General features: G+C 45.0%; 1 protein-coding gene across 2 annotated transcripts in view; it reads right to left on the bottom strand.

Moving 5' to 3' along the window:
* Positions 1–16,691, bottom strand: part of CD81 (CD81 molecule) — an 84,762-nt gene extending 68,071 nt beyond the window's left edge. Inside the window, exon 1 of one of the 2 annotated variants that reach the window (XM_074954855.1) lies at positions 16,445–16,691. In XM_074954855.1, the coding sequence (XP_074810956.1) occupies positions 16,445–16,510 (66 nt within the window). In that variant the 5' untranslated portion in view covers positions 16,511–16,691. The remainder of the gene's footprint in view (positions 1–16,444) is intronic. The other variant, XM_074954856.1, reaches the window with a different exon arrangement.
* Between the last annotated feature and the right edge of the window lie 504 nt (positions 16,692–17,195).

The following is a 17,195-nucleotide window of genomic DNA, read 5'->3' as shown; positions in this document are numbered from 1 at the left end:
TGCTGTCTTTGCTAAAAGATAGATTGTCTGCCCATGCCCCTTTTCCTGCTCAGTGGCTACTCACTGGCCGGCAATAGCCCATTGATCTTGTTTACACCTGGCTGAGGCGTCAGCTTGCCTTTTGTCTCTGAGGATCTGCTTTGGTCACTCCCCAGACTTGGAACATGTTTTAGGCTACGTCTACACTGTGCACCTTCCAGCAGCACAGCTGTGCCACTACAGCCAGACTGCTGTAAGGCAAGCGGTGTAGCTGCTCTTTGTCAGCAAGAGAGCTCTCCTGCAGACAAAACAAAACCACCACCGCCGAGGGGCGGTAGCTTTGTTGGCAGGAGAGCGTCTCCTACCCACAAAGCACTGTGCACACCGGCGCTTTTCATCAGTAAAGCTTTTGTCAGGGAGGTGGGTTTTTTTCCCCACACCCTTGACTGACAAAAGGTTTTACCGACGAAAGTGCAGGATAGACACAGCCTACATAACACCCTGCAATTAAATTTTATAACTTTACATACAACACTGCCACACATTTTACCAGGACAATAACGATCAAACTGAGTTTTCAAATGATACCTCACAAGGCATATCTTGTACACTACTGACTATTACGACACAGGGTGCCAGGGGTGAATATTGGGGAACAGTCTGTCACAAAAAACCAACACAATATAGCCAGAAAGGAACAGATATGGCTTGATCTTTGGACTATGCAGCATTTGCCAAGAGAATGCAGCCACTGCCCCTGGATCAACACACTATTCCCGGCAACTGCTGCAGGCTGAGCTGCAGAAAGCCAACCTTCAACAATTCACGCAGCGTTTCTGCTGAGTTGCACCCAGAGTGGAAAGCAGAGGGAATGCATAGGGTTTTAAAATTGAAGGACAAAGCCAAGAGTCCTAGCTACTATTGTTGGTTCTGCCACAAACTTGTTTGGAGGACATAGGCAAATGCTTTACACCATAGTGCCTTGCTGTGCCACACTTTATCCACATGTAAATGGGAATGGATACTTCTTACCAGCCTCACAAGGGAGTTTGGAGGCTTATACCATGTTTGTATAGGGATTTGAGAGCTTCTGCAGAAAGGTGCTAAATAAATATTAGCACACATCACATGACTAAAGGAACTCCATAATTTGTTCTCAGATACTTATGGTGAAGCATCATGATTTTTTTTTGGGGGGGGGGGGGGGGGAAGAAGAGGTGCAGTGAGAGAATGCGTGTTTTTCATACTTGCCTATCTGTGTTTAGATCATTACTGTCCTAGGCTGCGAGATTGATCTGTTTTGTACAGTCTCCTTTTCTAAGCAGCTCTCTTAATGCTTACTCCATGTTGGGTATTGTGTGCATCCTTCCAGAGCAAAAAACAGTGAATGGATCCCTATTCTTGTTCTTCGGAACTGCTACATCAAGTTCTCCCCCCTGCCCACACCGTAGATACTGTTCAAAGGGAAGGAAATCACTCTCAGCTAAGCAGTTTTGAAATTTTAAACGACAGCAAGACATGCACAGGGCTGGCCACTCCCAGGTTTAAAAAAAACAAAAAAAAAACCACCCAAACGCGGGATAGGCCTATAAATATCTCCTGGGTAAAGGAATCTGGCAATTGAAATGAAAGGACAATGCTCTGAGAGAGATGTACCAGACAGGAAATGCCAGGAAACCATAACAGTGTCTGAATGACAGGTTTCAGAGTAGTAGTCTGTATCAGCAAAAACAAACACGGCTATGAGGAGCCCTTGTGGCAAAACTAACATTTATTTGGGCATAAGCTTCCGTGGGCTAAAACCCACTTCATCAGATGCATGGAGTGAAAAACACAGTAAGCTGTGTGTGTGTGTGTGTGTGTGTGTGTGTGTGTCACAGCACATGAAAAGATGGGAGTTGCCTTACCAAGTTGGGGGTCAGTGTAATGAGGCCAATTCAATTAAGGTGGAAGTGGCCTATTCTCAACAGTTGTCAAGAAGGGGTGACTATCAAGAGAGGGAAAATTTACTTTTGTAGTGCTAACAAGGCCAATGCAACCAAGGTGGCCTCGTTAGCACTACAAAAGTAATTTCCTGTCTATTGATAGTCACCCCTTCTTGACAACTGTTGAGAACAGGCCACTTCCACCTTAATTGAATTGGCCCCATTAGCACTGACCCCCCACTTAGTAAGGCAACTCCCATCTTTTCATCTGCTGTGATTGTATGTGTGTGTGTATATTTATATATACATAACATTACAGAGAGAGACACACACACACAGACCTTACTGTGTTTTTCACCCCATGCATCTAATGAAGTGGGTTTTAGCCCACAAAAGCTTATGCCCAAATAAATTTGTTAGTCTAAGGTGCCACAAGGACTCCTCGTTGTTTTTAGCATCTGAATGGACATTAGTGAACATTTTCACGGAGGAAAAGTATTTTATGCCAACAAAGTTCACTTGTTACATCAAGATAAGCTACAGCCTCTCTCAAATAGAAGTTCTCCCAGGTCTGTATCACTCTGACAGGTTTGAAATTAGACTAAACAAGTTCACAAGGTTCCGTCCCAAGCTCTCATGGACCGCTCCCACAGCCATCACTCCCATGGCCTCAGAGGTCTCCCTTCAGTCTGTCCCTGTTTTTCACCCAACTATGATTTAGGTCTACTTTGTTATAATGGGAAGTCTAACCTCCTCAATAGTCCATCAGGAATCTTGAAAGGCTTTGAGAACCATCAGGAAATTACACTGAAAATAAGAATCCTTTAGATTAACAAAGAAATCGGGATATTGATTGGCTGGTGAAGACACTGTGCTATATAGATTCATAGATATTTAGGTCAGAAGGGACCATTATGATCATCTAGTCTGACCACCTGCACAACGCAGGCCACAGAATTTCACCCACCACTCCTGCAAAAAACCTCACACCTATGTCTGAGCTATTGAAGTCCTCAAATCGTGGTTTAAAGACTTCAAGGAGCAGAGAATCCTCCAGCAAGTGACCCGTGCCCCATGCTACAGAGGAAGGCGAAAAACCTCCAGGGCCTCTTCCAATCTGCCCTGGAGGAAAATTCCTTCCCGAGCCCAAATATGGCGATCAGCTAAACCCTGAGCATATGGGCAAGATTCATCAGCCAGGTACTACAGAATAATGATTCCTTTTCAGGAGTAGAGCTGAGTATCTGAAAACACTTGTCAGGATAGAAATAAAATTTTCTTAAAAGGGTGTGTGGATATTTCCCATCTGCTTTTTACGAACAAGACTGCCTTTGCACAGATATTTTAGAACATTCAGGGGACAGGAAAAGCATTACAGTTATGCAAGTGAACATGTATTCAAATGCAAGTACTTGTGCAGGTGTGCAGCCACATGAGTATTTGCATGGCCATCCTGAAAGCTCTTTTCAGATTTCAGTCATCCCTTCAGAGAGCAGAAATAAGGAAGTTTAGGTGAGACCAACGGCCACATATGTAGCGCATTGCAAATACTTAATGCAGTATTTGCAGTGAATAGCTTACAAGGACACGTAGGATTAAAAGTCTGCAGACACTATTAGTGAAGAAAAAAAGAGAATGAATATTTGGCGGGGGGGGGGGAAATCAGTCTATTCACAAGCAGAAAATTGGGCTAAACTTAGCAAATAAATGGCATGCTTTTAGAGCTGGGTGAGCTGTTTTCATTATCACCACCACATTCCAGGGCTGATGGCTGCTATTTGAGCATCAGGAGGATCTGTCAGGATGACTACAAGAGGGACAGGTCAGGAGTTTTAGGTGGAACCTGTACTCACCAAGCGCACAATATTTAACTAGTTTGGAAAACAGTTTAAAAGGAAAACTAGTATAATATGGAGGGATATTCAATCTCATACTTCAGAGTTTGGCTTAAACCCCAACTATTAAAAACCAGGATAAGACTGAACCTGGGGGGGGGGGGGGGGGGAGGGGAGGAGGAGATTATCCCACATCTGCCTATTGCAAAAAACTCTTACACCTTCTTCTGATGCATCTGCTGCTGGCCACTCTTGAGACAGGACCTGGACTAGATGGACCTTGGATCTGACCCAATATGGCAATTTCTATGGAAGTCCCCTATTCTCCCATGCATTCAAATAGGAGTTGCACTCCCTAGGTCTCATACCTGCTTTGCAGAATTGCTCTGCTGGGAAGTATCAATATAATTAAGACCTATCACTGAGACATAAAGAGCCACACCAGACATATAGTGAAAACAGTGATCAGTATTCCCAGAGACTGCTTTAAAATTTCATTTAACTGTATTTATTTAACTAGAGTCAGATAATTGTGGTTACTTTTAAACACACACAAAATACTTGGCACTTATATAGCACCTTTCACCACAGGATCAAGTTTCTTTACAAAATAATACACCAAATCTTAACACTGAGGAAGATAAGTGTTTCAGAAAGATAATTTTAGGCACGAAGGTCACATGACTTCCTTTGACTCACAATGATTCGGTGCCAGAGGCAGAAACAGAGATCCATTCTCCTCATCCAGCTGCTAAATGACATTCCCTACTTGTGACCACGTTCACTAGAGATAAGCCCCAGAAACTGAATTCAGAGCTGGATGCAAACACCAAACTTCAGGGGTACCTGGAACTGGGTTTTGGTTTCAGCTGTTTGTACGGACCATCTGCTATGGGAATTTCCCTCCCCCGCCCTCCCCTCAAAAATGAGCATTAAATGACTGCTCGTTCTAATACATAGGCAAGTATGAATGTACAATTATTCAAATATCCACACCTACAGCTACTGGCATCTGATCACTCCAAACCTTTTTATTACCTGGTAGGTGTCTGCCGTGCACTGTAGAATTTCTCAGGGAGAATGACACATACACACCCTCTGAAAATCCTGTAAAGCTGCCTTCAATACTGCAACTAAACCAATTTAAACCAAACTGTTTCCAACAGGTGCATGCACAATACCGCAACCTGAGCAGATTTCGAGCTGTTTTGCATTATCTACAGAGCCATTTCAAAAAGGCATACAGATGCAGACCACATGAAAGCAATTTTAACCTTGTTTTCATAACATGGTGTAGAAGTAGAAACATAGTGCTTGTCTGCACTACACAGCTTTTAGCAACATGTCTGTGTCGCTACAGCCGTGCCACTAAAAGTCGGGCGGCGTAGCTGCTGTTTGTTGGCTCTCCTGCCGACAAAAAACTTCCATCCCCAATGAGCGGCGTTTGCGTTGTCAGCAGGAGAGCGCTCCTGCCAACAAGGCGCTGTTCACATTGGCACTTGTTGAGGCACAACTTTTGTCTTTGTTAACACCTCTGAAAGGCAAAAGTTTTGTCATTCAATTGCCAGTATAGATATAACCATAGGCAGTTACATTTTCTACCTTCCTGTGTCACGCCAAACCACAAAGCCCTCTTAACCGTAACGGATGCCACCACGACAAGAATAGAAACACACAGGGCTCGCTAATGAACCCAACTGAGTATTAAATATAACCCCCTCTGCACTAAAATCACAGAGCATCTTAGAGCATGTTTCTACTGTATATTCCTTGGGGCAAAGGATTATGAAAAAAAAAAGGATTAAAAAAAGCCTAAACGGTTAAGAGACACAACTCTCATTAATCTGAGGGGTAGTCATACATCTAAATCTCCTAGACTGCTTTGAAAGAAAGAAAAAAACCCAAAACTCTCAGCATGTGCCTTTTGCACTCATTCAGAAACTACTCCCACTGAAGCCTCGGGGAACAATACCGACCATTATGTCTGTAGAGAGACAAGGAGGGTGAGGTAATATCTTTAATTGGACCAATTTCTGCTTTTGAGAGAAGCTCCCGAACTTACATGGAGCTCTTCTTCAGGTCAAGACATTACCTCACCCTCCTTCTCTCTCTAATATTCTGGGACCAACTTTGCTACACCACCACTATATGCCATCAGCACACAAATAAAATAGTATTCCTCTGCCTTCTTCTGCTTTACTCAACTGCCACGGTTCATGTCTCTTGTTTGAAAGGAAGGGCATGAGGGTAGACAGGCAGCTTGTTATGGGAGGCTTACTTCACTTCACTTTGTTTGTTTTAAACTAGATCCTTTCCATGCCAGGTGGTTTCTCATTTTACTCCGAGTCTCCTAAAACAGGAATAAATAAGGAACCTAAGCCACGTCTGGAGGGGAAATGACCAAAGGAAGGAGGAAAGTCCAGAAGCATCCAAGGAAACAAAATACAGAACAAACAAACAAAAAAATCCCCTAACCTATTAGAGACAAGAATCTAAAGTGCTACTAACCCAAGACAGAGAAGAGATCTTTCATATAATACATTCACCATGCTTTCCCCTACCTCTAACCATACCATATTTACTCACCACAGGCAAGAGAAAATAGCTATCTGCTGTGTGGAAAATGGAATTAAAAGGGAACTCTGTTATGCCTTCTAATTAGACACTTCCCTAGTAATGCAGTCAGTGCGCGCTCAAGATCTGGAAGGCTGCCATAGGCTGCATTAGATACTAAGTTGGTTGATCCTTTTCAGAGCAAGTCAATTTCTTCTTCGTTATGTTTAATTATATTTTAAACGAAGCTATCTGGCTTCCTGTAGTCTCTCCAGGGACACTTCTTGGTGTGGGCCAATCCAGTTCTGGATGAAGGCAGCACAGCTCCAAACACTGGACTGGACTCTGCTTTCATTTCAGCTCAGTTAGCACAGAAGCTGAAATCTGATTGCCTGCTCAAGATTCAAGAAATGAGGTTGTGAGGGGGAAGGAGGAGAGGGAGTAAATCACAATTCAATGAAGTGCATAGCCAAAACAAGCCATGACTGAACTGTCATTTAAAAAAAAAACAAAAAACCCAGAACTAAAACTGCCATATCTACAAGTAAAACTGAAAGCTCAGTTCAGTAAACCTGATACCAGTAACTCCCAATCTTGCGATAGGAGGAGGAGGAGTTGTTTTTCTTTCAAAGCGCCTATTGGAATTAGCATTACCAACTGTGTACTTTCACATTTCAGAGACAGGTTTTCAGAAGAGCTCAGAACAGGAGCTTAGCTCCTCTGCAGACCTGGCCATTAGCGTCAGAGAAGCATGTGCAGAGTGCTTTGGAAACTCCTGCCCCAACTCCAAGTGCTGAGCATTTGGCAGCCTGGCCCTTAATGACCTAATAAGGCATAATCTAATCGTAGCCAATATCAGTCTCTTTTGATGCCCAGACATGTCTTTGCACTTCTGGAATACCTGTCTTCAGAGGATCTCAAAGCACTTATGACTTTCCTGTAGTGAAATGGAGGCAGAGGTCAGGCAGCTTCCCAAGGTTACACAGCAAGTCCGTAGCAAAGCTAAGAGCAGACCCCTGAATTCCCAATTCCAAGTCCTGTGCTTCAACATTTAGGCAATTCATTCAAGTTTCTGGCCCTGGTTTCATCTAAAGCTGCAACAATGAAAGTCAATCCAATTGAGGAGACCACCACTGAGAAAGGATTTCTGTCTCAATTCAGCCCTTACAAGAGCAGATGCAATTCTATCAACTTCAGTGACGCTACCCTCGCTGCAGATTTAAGGAGCACTTACCATGTTGCCAGAAAAACCAGCACATGCAAGCATGAGCTGGTGGGAGCGCCCATATCTCACACCAAGAGTTTAAAGGGTTTAGAGTTCTTTCTTTTTAAGAAAAGAAAAGGAGCTGCAGATTCTAAAATCCTTTCTGAAGCACAGTGAGAACTGAATATGCTGACACTTATCCCTTCCAAAACATGTATCCCCATAAGAAACCCCATGTATGATACCTACAAACTATAAATGTTTTCATTGTTGTTGTAGCCATGCTGGTCCCAGGATATGAAACACACAAGGTGGAACAGATGTGTTAACTCCTTATGCTTAACAGTCTTGCAAGAAACCATTCAAAATGGACAATTAACACCTCTGCAGTTATAGGACAAAGGAGAGTTAGTGGACTGTTGTAATGAGACACAACTAGTGTCTCTACTGAGTCCATGATTTTTGGTGTCTAGCAGAATCATGAATTTAAACTCCTCTTTTGAAGGTGTTGGTCAGGTTTCCTTTGAGGATGAGGACAGAGGTCAGATATAGAATGGTCACTTTGTGAAAAATGTTCACCCGCACAGCTAGACCAACTTCTGTTGGTCCAAAAAGAGAGAGAACCTCATGCACCTTTTACAAACTATAAATGGTATATAGCCATTTGACTGTGTGTACATGGCATACACAATGCATATATAAACTAGGACTATAATTTATAGTACCCATCCATCATAATTAGGAAGACTAACACTATGCCAAACCTGTTAGCCTACCCTACCGGATAATTAGCTGGTCTGGCATCTTCTACATGAGGTCTTGAGCTAAAGGACCTAAAATAAGAAAAAGGACGGGGAAGAGGAGACTTTTTGATATGACACTCTCCGGTAAGTTGGCAGAAAAGGAAGGTCTCTCCATCCACTTCCTCAGCATAGCTGCCTTATGAGACTCCAACATGTACTGGTGGCTGGGGGTCAAGAAGGTTGTCATTTATTTACACTGCAGTGGAACAAACATTAAGGGGTGGGGGGGGAGAAGGGAGATACCAGAGTTTTTCCCCTTGTTTGGTGAATTAAGTTAAAGCTTAAACTGCTTCCTTCTTCTGAAGCCTCAGAACAAGCTTCTCTTTAACATGCAATGACAGTGCAGAGTTCTGCAAAACTTCTTGTTCTCCCTCACACTTTTGTACCAACAACTGCCGACCTGGATTCAGGGCAGATATGCAAGTGAGTCTAGGGCGCTAGGGAAGGGCAAGAACCAAGCAGCTCTGCATACTAAGAAGCTAGTCTGGTGTCAGCCCTTGTGCCTCCCACAGCTTAACAAATCCTAAAAACTACAGTATATATTGACCTAGACTTTCAAGGGTTCCACACCCCCGTCTAGAGCTGGATTTTCAAGAGAACACAGCATATTGGTACGGAGCACTTCTGACAATCTGGCCCCAACTGTAGGTTCTAAAAAGTAATTTGAAAAATCTAGCCCTGTGTTCACTGAGAATGCACACCCTCAAGGGGGTAGTGACTTAGACCGAGTGGCAGAACTTCAAATACAAATGTAAAGACACCTTACGTTAAGACACTGCTAGCTATCTCCTGCCTAGGCTCAAATTTCAACTGGTAATTAAAGATCTCCCTCTAATCCCATATCAAGCCTGAGTGTTCCAATAAAACATAGCTATGAAAGCTGCAAGATACCTTTAGTCACTCCCCCCAAGGGTATGTCTATACAGGAAATTTAAAAAAATTATATATCAAAAATCCACACACCCACGGCAGTGCATCTCAGTGCCTCAGCCGGGCCATGGGCTAAAAATAACCAGGTAGATGTTTAGGCTCCAGCTGGAGCCCAGGCTCTGTGACCCTCCCCAGGTCTCAGAGCCCAGCCCAAGCCTGAACATCTACATGGCTGTTTTTAGCCCCGCAAGCCTGTGTCAATTGACAGGGGCTATGAGACTTGCTCCCACTGGGGTTTTTTCCTGGCTGAGTAGAGACACCCTAAAAGGCCTCCCAGCTTTTAAGCCTCTAAGCAAGCGTCATCTGGGACGAAACTGCTTGATAACAAGGGTCATTAGTGGAGTCCGACATGGCTGATGGGCTGATCCTAGCCACAACTGGCTAGCTGTGGAAAGATGCCCGCCAAAACCTTCAGAATGATGGGTAGGAGTAGTACTCAAATCTTAGGCCTGAGCTGGAACAGGGGTGGCAGAGATGGATGGATGCACAGCAGTCCCAAAGTAGTCTATCATCTGCACTGGGTTAGAAACAGCTCATATGGTGAAGCTTCTGCCACCTATGAGGCTCCCATGCTGTTGTGGTCATCATTCCACTAAAGAATTACTAGGGACCCTTTGAACCCTTCATGCCACTCCTCAAATCAGCCAGAAGAATCACCGTTGGACACTTGTGCAGATCAGTTTGCTCTGCCCCTTTACACACAAGAGTGTTCTCTTCATGGCTGAGATTCCAGCTCTGAGACTAGACATCCCATTGTTAGGACAGAGATCACTGCCCTCATGATCACCTTTGATAGTCTGAACATTCTGTTATTCATGGAACAAACAGGATGGCTTCCTAGTCCTTCTCTTAAGCAGTCTTCCTCCTTTCTAGTCACTGCCTATGTTTTCAGGCATGACCAGGATCTCTTAAGGTAGGCACCCCCCCCCAAAAAAAAAATCAAAATCAATCAATGGTCCTTTCTGAAAACGTAGGCCATGGCTTTTAATAGTAGGTACAAAATGCGTCTATTAAACAGCCCTCCTAGGGAGCTTAGAGCACAACTCCAGCTCTACAGTCCTTGACCTCCTCCTCCTAGCGTCAAAATAACGAAGTAACTCTGTGGTAGAGAGAGTGAGGCATGGAGGCGACACACTCTGTCCCCCTCCTGATCGAAGCTGGAAAGGATCTCTTCATTAAGGAGATTTTCCTTGAGTTATCATCAAATACAAAAATGCTTCCAAGCAAGGAGGTGGCAAGAGCAGAACACTGAATGGGGAAAGAGAAAAAGGACAGTGCACTTGCCTCTGAGACAAAGCAACATTGCAACAGATAGGAAAACAGGTTTCAGAGGGGTAGCCGTGTTAGTCTGTATCAGCAAAAACAACGAGGAGTCCTTGTGGCACTTAGAGACTAACAATTTATTTGGGCATAAGCTTTCGTAGGCTAAAATCCACTTCATCAGATGCATGGAGTGGAACATACAGTAGGGAAGTATAAATACACAGCATATGCAAAGATGGGAGTTGCCTTACCAAGTGTGTGTGGGGGGGGAGGGGGATCAGTGCTAACGAGCCAATTAAATTAAGGTGGAAGTGGGCTGGTCTCAACAGTTGACAAGAGGGGGTGGAAATCACTTCTGAAGTGCTAATGAAGCCAATGTAAACAAGGTGGCCCATTTCAAACAAGTTGACAAGAAGGTCTGAGTATCAGCAGCGGGAAATTGTTTTTGTAGTGACCCATCCACTCCCAGTCTTTATTCAGGCCTAATTTGATGGTGTCCAGTTTGCAAATTAATTTTAGTTCTGCAGTTTCTCGTTGCAGTCTGTTTTTTTGTTGAAGAATTGCCACTTTTAAGTCTGTTATTGAGTGTCCAGGGAGATTGAAGTGTCCTCCTACTGATTTTTGAATGTTATAATTCCTGATGTCAGATTTGTGTCCATTTATTCTTTTGCATAGAGACTGTCTGGTTTGGTCAATGTACACGGCAGAGGGCACTGCTGGCACATGATGGCATATATAACATTGGTGTGGCTGATGTGGATAGGTCCTATGATGGTGTCCCTTGAATAGATACACAGACAGAGTTGGCACCGGGGTTTGGTTCCTGGGTTAGTGGTTTTGTTGTGTGGTGTGTAGTTGCTGGTGAGTATTTGCTTCAGGTTGGGGGGCTGTCTGTAAGTGAGGACTGGCCTGACTCCCAAGGTCTGTGAGAGTGAAGGATCGTCCTTCAGGATAAGTTGTAGATCCTTGATGATGCGCTGGAGAGGTTTTAGTTGGGGGCTGAAGGTGACAGGTAGTGGCGTTCTGTTACTTTCTTTGTTGGGCCTGTCCTATGGTAGGTGACTTCTGGGTACCCTTCTGGCTCTGTCAGTCAATCTGTTTCTTCACTTCACCAGGATGGTGTTTTCTGGAAGATCACCAAAGGACTGTAGTTTCCTCAAGAAGTCAGTGGTGTCTCAAAGATAGCTAGGAGTGCTGGTAGCACAGGACCGAGGGGAGCGTCTACATAACCAGATAATCCTGCTGTCAGGGTGCCAATGCCTGAGATGATGGGGCATCTAGGGTTCCCAGGTTTATGGATCTTGGGTAACAGATAGAATACCCCTGGCCGGGGCTCTAAGAGTGTGTCTGTGTAGATTTGTTCCTGTGCTTCTTCAGAGAGTTTCTTGAGCAGACGGTGTACTTTCTTTTGGTAACCCTCAGTGGGACCAGAGGGTAATGGCCTGTAGAATGTGGTGTCAGAGAGTTGCCTAAAAGCCTCTTGTTCATATTCCAACCTATTCATGATGACGACAGCACCTCCTTTGTCAGCCTTTTTGATTATGATATCAGAGTTGTTTCTGAGGCTGCAGATGGCGTTGTTGCACGGCTGAGGTTATGGGGCAAGTGATGCTGCTTTTCCACAATTTCAGCCCGTGCACGTCGGTGGAAGCACCCTATGTAGAAGTCCAGTCTGTTTCAACCTTCAGGAGGAGTCCACGCAGAATCCTTCTGTTTGTAGTGTTGGTAGGAACGTTTCTGTGGGTTAGTGAGCTCTTCAGTGGTGTTTTGGAAATATTCCCTGAATCGGAGACGTCGAAAGTAGGATTCTAGATCACCGCAGAACTGTATCATGTTCATGGGGATGGTGGGGCAGAAGGAGAGGCCCCGAGATAGCCCAGCAGAAGAGTCTGTCCTAAGAGCATAGCTGGATAGATTAACAATATTGTTGGGTGAGTTAAGGCCATTGTTGTGGCCCCTTGTGGCATGTAGGAGTTTAGCCCACTTCCACCTTAATTGAACTGGCTCATTAGCACTGACCCCCCACTTGGGAAGGCAACTCCCATTTTTCATATGCTGTGTATTTATACCTCCCTACTGTACGTTCCACTCCATGCATCTTATGAAGTGGGTTTTAGCCGACGAAAGCTTACACCCAAATAAATTTGTTAGTCGCTAAGGTGCCACAAGGACTCCTCATTGTTTTTGCAGATAGGAAAACAGTCATTTCCTACCAGGGAGACAGGGGTGGATGTGAACAGGCAGGCTTGCTCTGCAACTGCGTGTGTATAGTTCCCATATATCCTTCCTGCTAGATCCTAGTGTCGCCACAAAGAACCACTCCCCCCACTCAAAAAAAAAAAAAAAAAAAGAAGTCCGGAAACTAGGACAAAAAGGAAAGAAAGAGCTCCTGGATGAACTAGATAACTGGGAAGGAGCAAAGAGAAGGAAAGTGCAGTGACCCCAAAGTAAGGAGGTTGGATGGAGATGCTACCGTTTTCTAGCATCTGCTTGTTATTTTGAGAGAGGAGTTGGTAACGAGAATGTGAGAAATATTGTGTGGTGCTCATTCTTTAAACATGAATTTACACCAGGGATGAACCTGGCCTACTGTCCTCAGTTCTGGTCATGTTTTTCATAGGGAGATATCATCACACTGGAGAAGGGGCAGTGCAGCAAGGGTGGTTGCAGTTGAACTTATTCTAAACTGGAATCAAGAACACCCCAAGGTGACCAGACAGGAGTACTGAATACATGGGGATGGACAGCAGAGGGCAGGCACACAGTCCAGCAGCTGGAGCAGCCACGAGTCTGGAGTTCCACTCCCAGATTGATGACCGACTCCCTGGATGCCCTTGGGTGTCACTTTACCTGTCTGTAAAATGGCACTAATACTTACATGGCCAAAGCTGGTGTTGTGAGGTTTAAGCAATCCATGCTTGTAAATGCTTGAGATCTTTTGAGGAAAGGGTGCTAGAGAAGCTCACAGCATTGCAAAATGAGATCACGTCTACACTACGGCATCTGCTGGTGCCGTCGTCAGTCAGTGGCGTGGTCCCTGACAGACATAGCTATGCCAGCAAAAGCCCCTACTGCAGATGCAGTTACACCAGCAAACCTGTGCTTCTACCGGTATAGTGTTTTGTTCGGGTAGTGCGGGTGTGTGGAATAAGCTATACTAATAAAAAGCAGAGCTTTTCCACTCTAGCTGCATGCACATTAGGAGTGCTCTGGCAGTGTAGCTATACCAGCCAAGCACTCCTAGCGTAGACATGGCCTGAGTTAAAAGTGCTGCCGGCTCAGTGAGGTGAGGAGAATTAGAGCCCAGGAAAGAAAATAGGAAATTCCGAGGAACCAGAATCAGCTACTGGTTGAAGCTATTGGTATTTCCTGTTTATATCACCAGCAAATCAGTACACAACACATTCTTAGATAATCATCTGTCACTAGCTGGGGTGGGATGGGGGTTCATTCATGTAAACAGATTCTCTGCTGTCAGTGCATTCATGACGAAGAAGTAGTGAGTGTTGCAAAAATATTCCCTTCATCAGACTTCACCCTCACTGAACTCCTCCTTCACTGTCACCAGCACTGCTCTTTCTAGCAGTCAGCAGGGACCCAGGACCATGACCTAGAATTCCAAGTAAATGGAAAGGAGTTCAAGGCCCTGAGCGTGGGAGGCTCCCTGCTACCCCATCTAAAACCACCTCTCTGAAATGGTGCTAATCTGGTGTCTGATCAGTGTAAATACATGTTGTCAACTCAGTTTAAAAGTAGGGTGAAGACTGATATAGCCTTCGGGCGTTCTCAACTGCCAGCAAAATATTAACTCTAACCAAAGCAGGGAAGGGAAGTGGTATTCAGCTACTACTCTGGTCTCTAAAAAAGCTGCAAGAACCACATATCATCCGAGACAGGCCCAGCCAACCCAACACCAAAGCATCACTGTCTGCCCCTAAAATGTCCAGCAAGATAACTAGCCACACCAGCTCCATCTCAGGGAGGAAAAGGCATGAGAAATAAGCAGCCAAACAGAACAAAGGGCACTGCCTTTCACGCACAAACCCCCAGTCACCCTGGGGGGACTCATAACTGGGACAAACAGGCTGACCTTATTACACACACAGGGGAAAGCTAGCCTACACAACCTACTGTTAAATTAACACAGCTATACATCTGATTAACTATTCATGGCAGGCAGCTGCTAGAAGACCTTCTTACTACATACAGGATTTGATTTGCTTCTTAAATAGTATGGAAGCTTTTTTTTTCCGGCGGCAGGGATAGCTCAGTGGTTTGAGCATTGGCCTGCTAAACCTAGGGTTGTGAGTTCAATCCTTGAGGGGCCCATTTAGGGTTCTGGGGCAGAAATTGGTGGTTGGTCCTGCTTTGAGCAGGTGGTTGGACTAGATCACCTCCTGAGGTCCCTCCCAACCCTGATATTCTATGATTCTATGAAGCAACGGTGCTCAAATTGTACAGTCAGGAAGTCCGAGCTCCACAGAATGTTACTTAAAAAAAATCAAAACCAAATCTCTTCTAAAATCCAGAGCTGTAGAAACTAAGGCAAAGACTTTTCTGAGATTCAGGGTGTGGTCCTTGCAAAATTCTCCAAGCAGGGAGGGAGTATGAGACGATGGGAGGGGTGTGAAAAACCATGCACATCGCCCATCTTTTAAGCGTCCTCATTTGTCTAGGACATCTACTAAGCAAGTATGTTTTAACTCCCCCTTCCTCCCCATGTACATTCCTTCTCCAAGCAATCAGCTCATCTTTCTTAACCTAACAGCAACACCGAGTTTCCAGTTCATATCCCAAGGCTGGGAAACCTAACATTTCCCCCCAAACTCCACCCAGATTCCCCACTTGTAAAACAGGAGAAGCAGGAGCACTAGACAAAATAATAAATAAAGTGAATAATTTTTTTTTAAAAAAATCCAGTTTTACATGTCTCCTCAGTTTTAACTATTTTTGTTTTACGGCCATAGGTGCTGGAAGTAGGGGTGCTGGGGGTGCTGCAGCAATCCCTTTCTTGAAGTGGGATCTATCATATATAGGGTTTACAGTTTGATTCAGTGACTCTCAGCACTCCCACTATACAAATTGTTTCAGCACCCCTGTTTTCAGAGCCAGCTTTGCTGCACATATTAGAAAATTTGGCATCAAAACAAATTCCAAAGATAAAAACGTATATTTACTGAAGAGTTATTTTTAAGAAAGAAGGGGGGGGGGGGAAGAGAATACATCACACTCTAATTTCCAGCCTCTAACCACAGGATTTACATGTTTTAGTAATTCTCTAGTTCCCACCTGCTAGAACCCCAGAAAACACTTTCACCGCCTACAGATGCCTTTACAGCTGACCACCTCAGCTATTATATAACTACGCACCAGCATTTGTACCCACAGGCGTACTCGCTCAACCCCGCAGACAGACAGACAGAGCTCCTCACTCCACGCCTCCCAAGCATTTTTCAATTCGGTTTACAGGTGGTTTATCAACTTTGGCGAGCGTCTGTACATTTTAACCCGGGATCAACGCAATCCTTCAGAATTTAAAGAACCACGTCAGATTTATGGGGCTTTTTTTTTTTAAATTAAAAAAAATTTAAAGACGGGGGGAGGGGGGGTAGGTAAGAACAGCTCGCAGCCTGGGCTTGCGGATCAGCCCACTGCTCAGGCCCGTAAGCTCTTTCGATGCAACAACCATTTTACGCTGGGCTCAACCTCCCCCATCTTCCAAACCGAAGGTCCTTCCCGTCCCTCACAGCTGTTCAGAGGAGGGCGCTTTGCTCCTCTCGTGCAGGGAGGAAGCCAAGTCTCCGCTCCCCGCTGCACTGTTTTGGGTCGGAATCCCTCTGCAGCCCGGGGGAGGAAAAGCGAACACAGCCGCCCCGCGTCGCGTGAGACACACATCCGCGCCCGAGACCTGGGGGGTGGGGGGGGGAAGAAATGGAAAAAAACGCAACTCACCCAAAAGACAAAATTAAAGACAAAAAGCAGGTATTTGATGCACTTGGTGCAGCCTTCCACGCCCATTGCTGCGGATTTCTGTGGGCAGAGCTGCCTGCGAGGGGTGGCCTGTTAAATCAGCGCGTGTGAACAAGGAGCCGCAGCTATTGCGGAGGGTAGCCTCTATGTTTTCCTTTGGGATTTCCGCTGACTGGTGAGGTGCTAGGCGGCTTCTCTTCGCTATCTCCTCCCTCATTCAATTACAGACACCCACCCACTGGCTCTGTAGCTAAGCCAGGATCCTCCCACTCAGCCGCAGCCAGTCATTTTTACAGAGGAGGCTACCGCCTCCTGGGGGCAGCCAGCCCTAACTTCCCACTGCCTTTTATACCATTTCTGAACGACCCCAGAAAGAGGCAGCAATCATACCGGGCACAGCTGTTCTCAACGTTCTCAAGCGACTGGGCGACTATTAACGGATGAGACTGATGTAAGTAAGTAGCTCTTACTTAAAAGTCTCTATGTCCAGATTCACAAACCACAAGTGACTACTGAAAAAAAAATATTGCTCTTTTAAAGGCTCAAGTGTACATGGCCATGGAATTCAACAGCGGAGCAGCTACGTGCCTGGGGATTCTTCTGGGGGCCTACTGGAAGTTTGAGGGCTGCACCGAATTTTGGGTAAGAGGGTTGGATTCAGCTTACATGCGGCAGTTTTAAATTTGGAAAAACCGATTCCCCCATCCCTCATCTAATCTGTATAATTTGTATT

The sequence above is a fragment of the Natator depressus genome, chromosome 6 (genome assembly GCF_965152275.1).
Source record: "Natator depressus isolate rNatDep1 chromosome 6, rNatDep2.hap1, whole genome shotgun sequence".
NCBI lineage: Eukaryota > Metazoa > Chordata > Testudines > Cheloniidae > Natator > Natator depressus.
The sequence above is the reverse complement of the archived record's forward strand: the minus strand, read 5'-3'. Positions and strand labels throughout refer to the sequence as shown.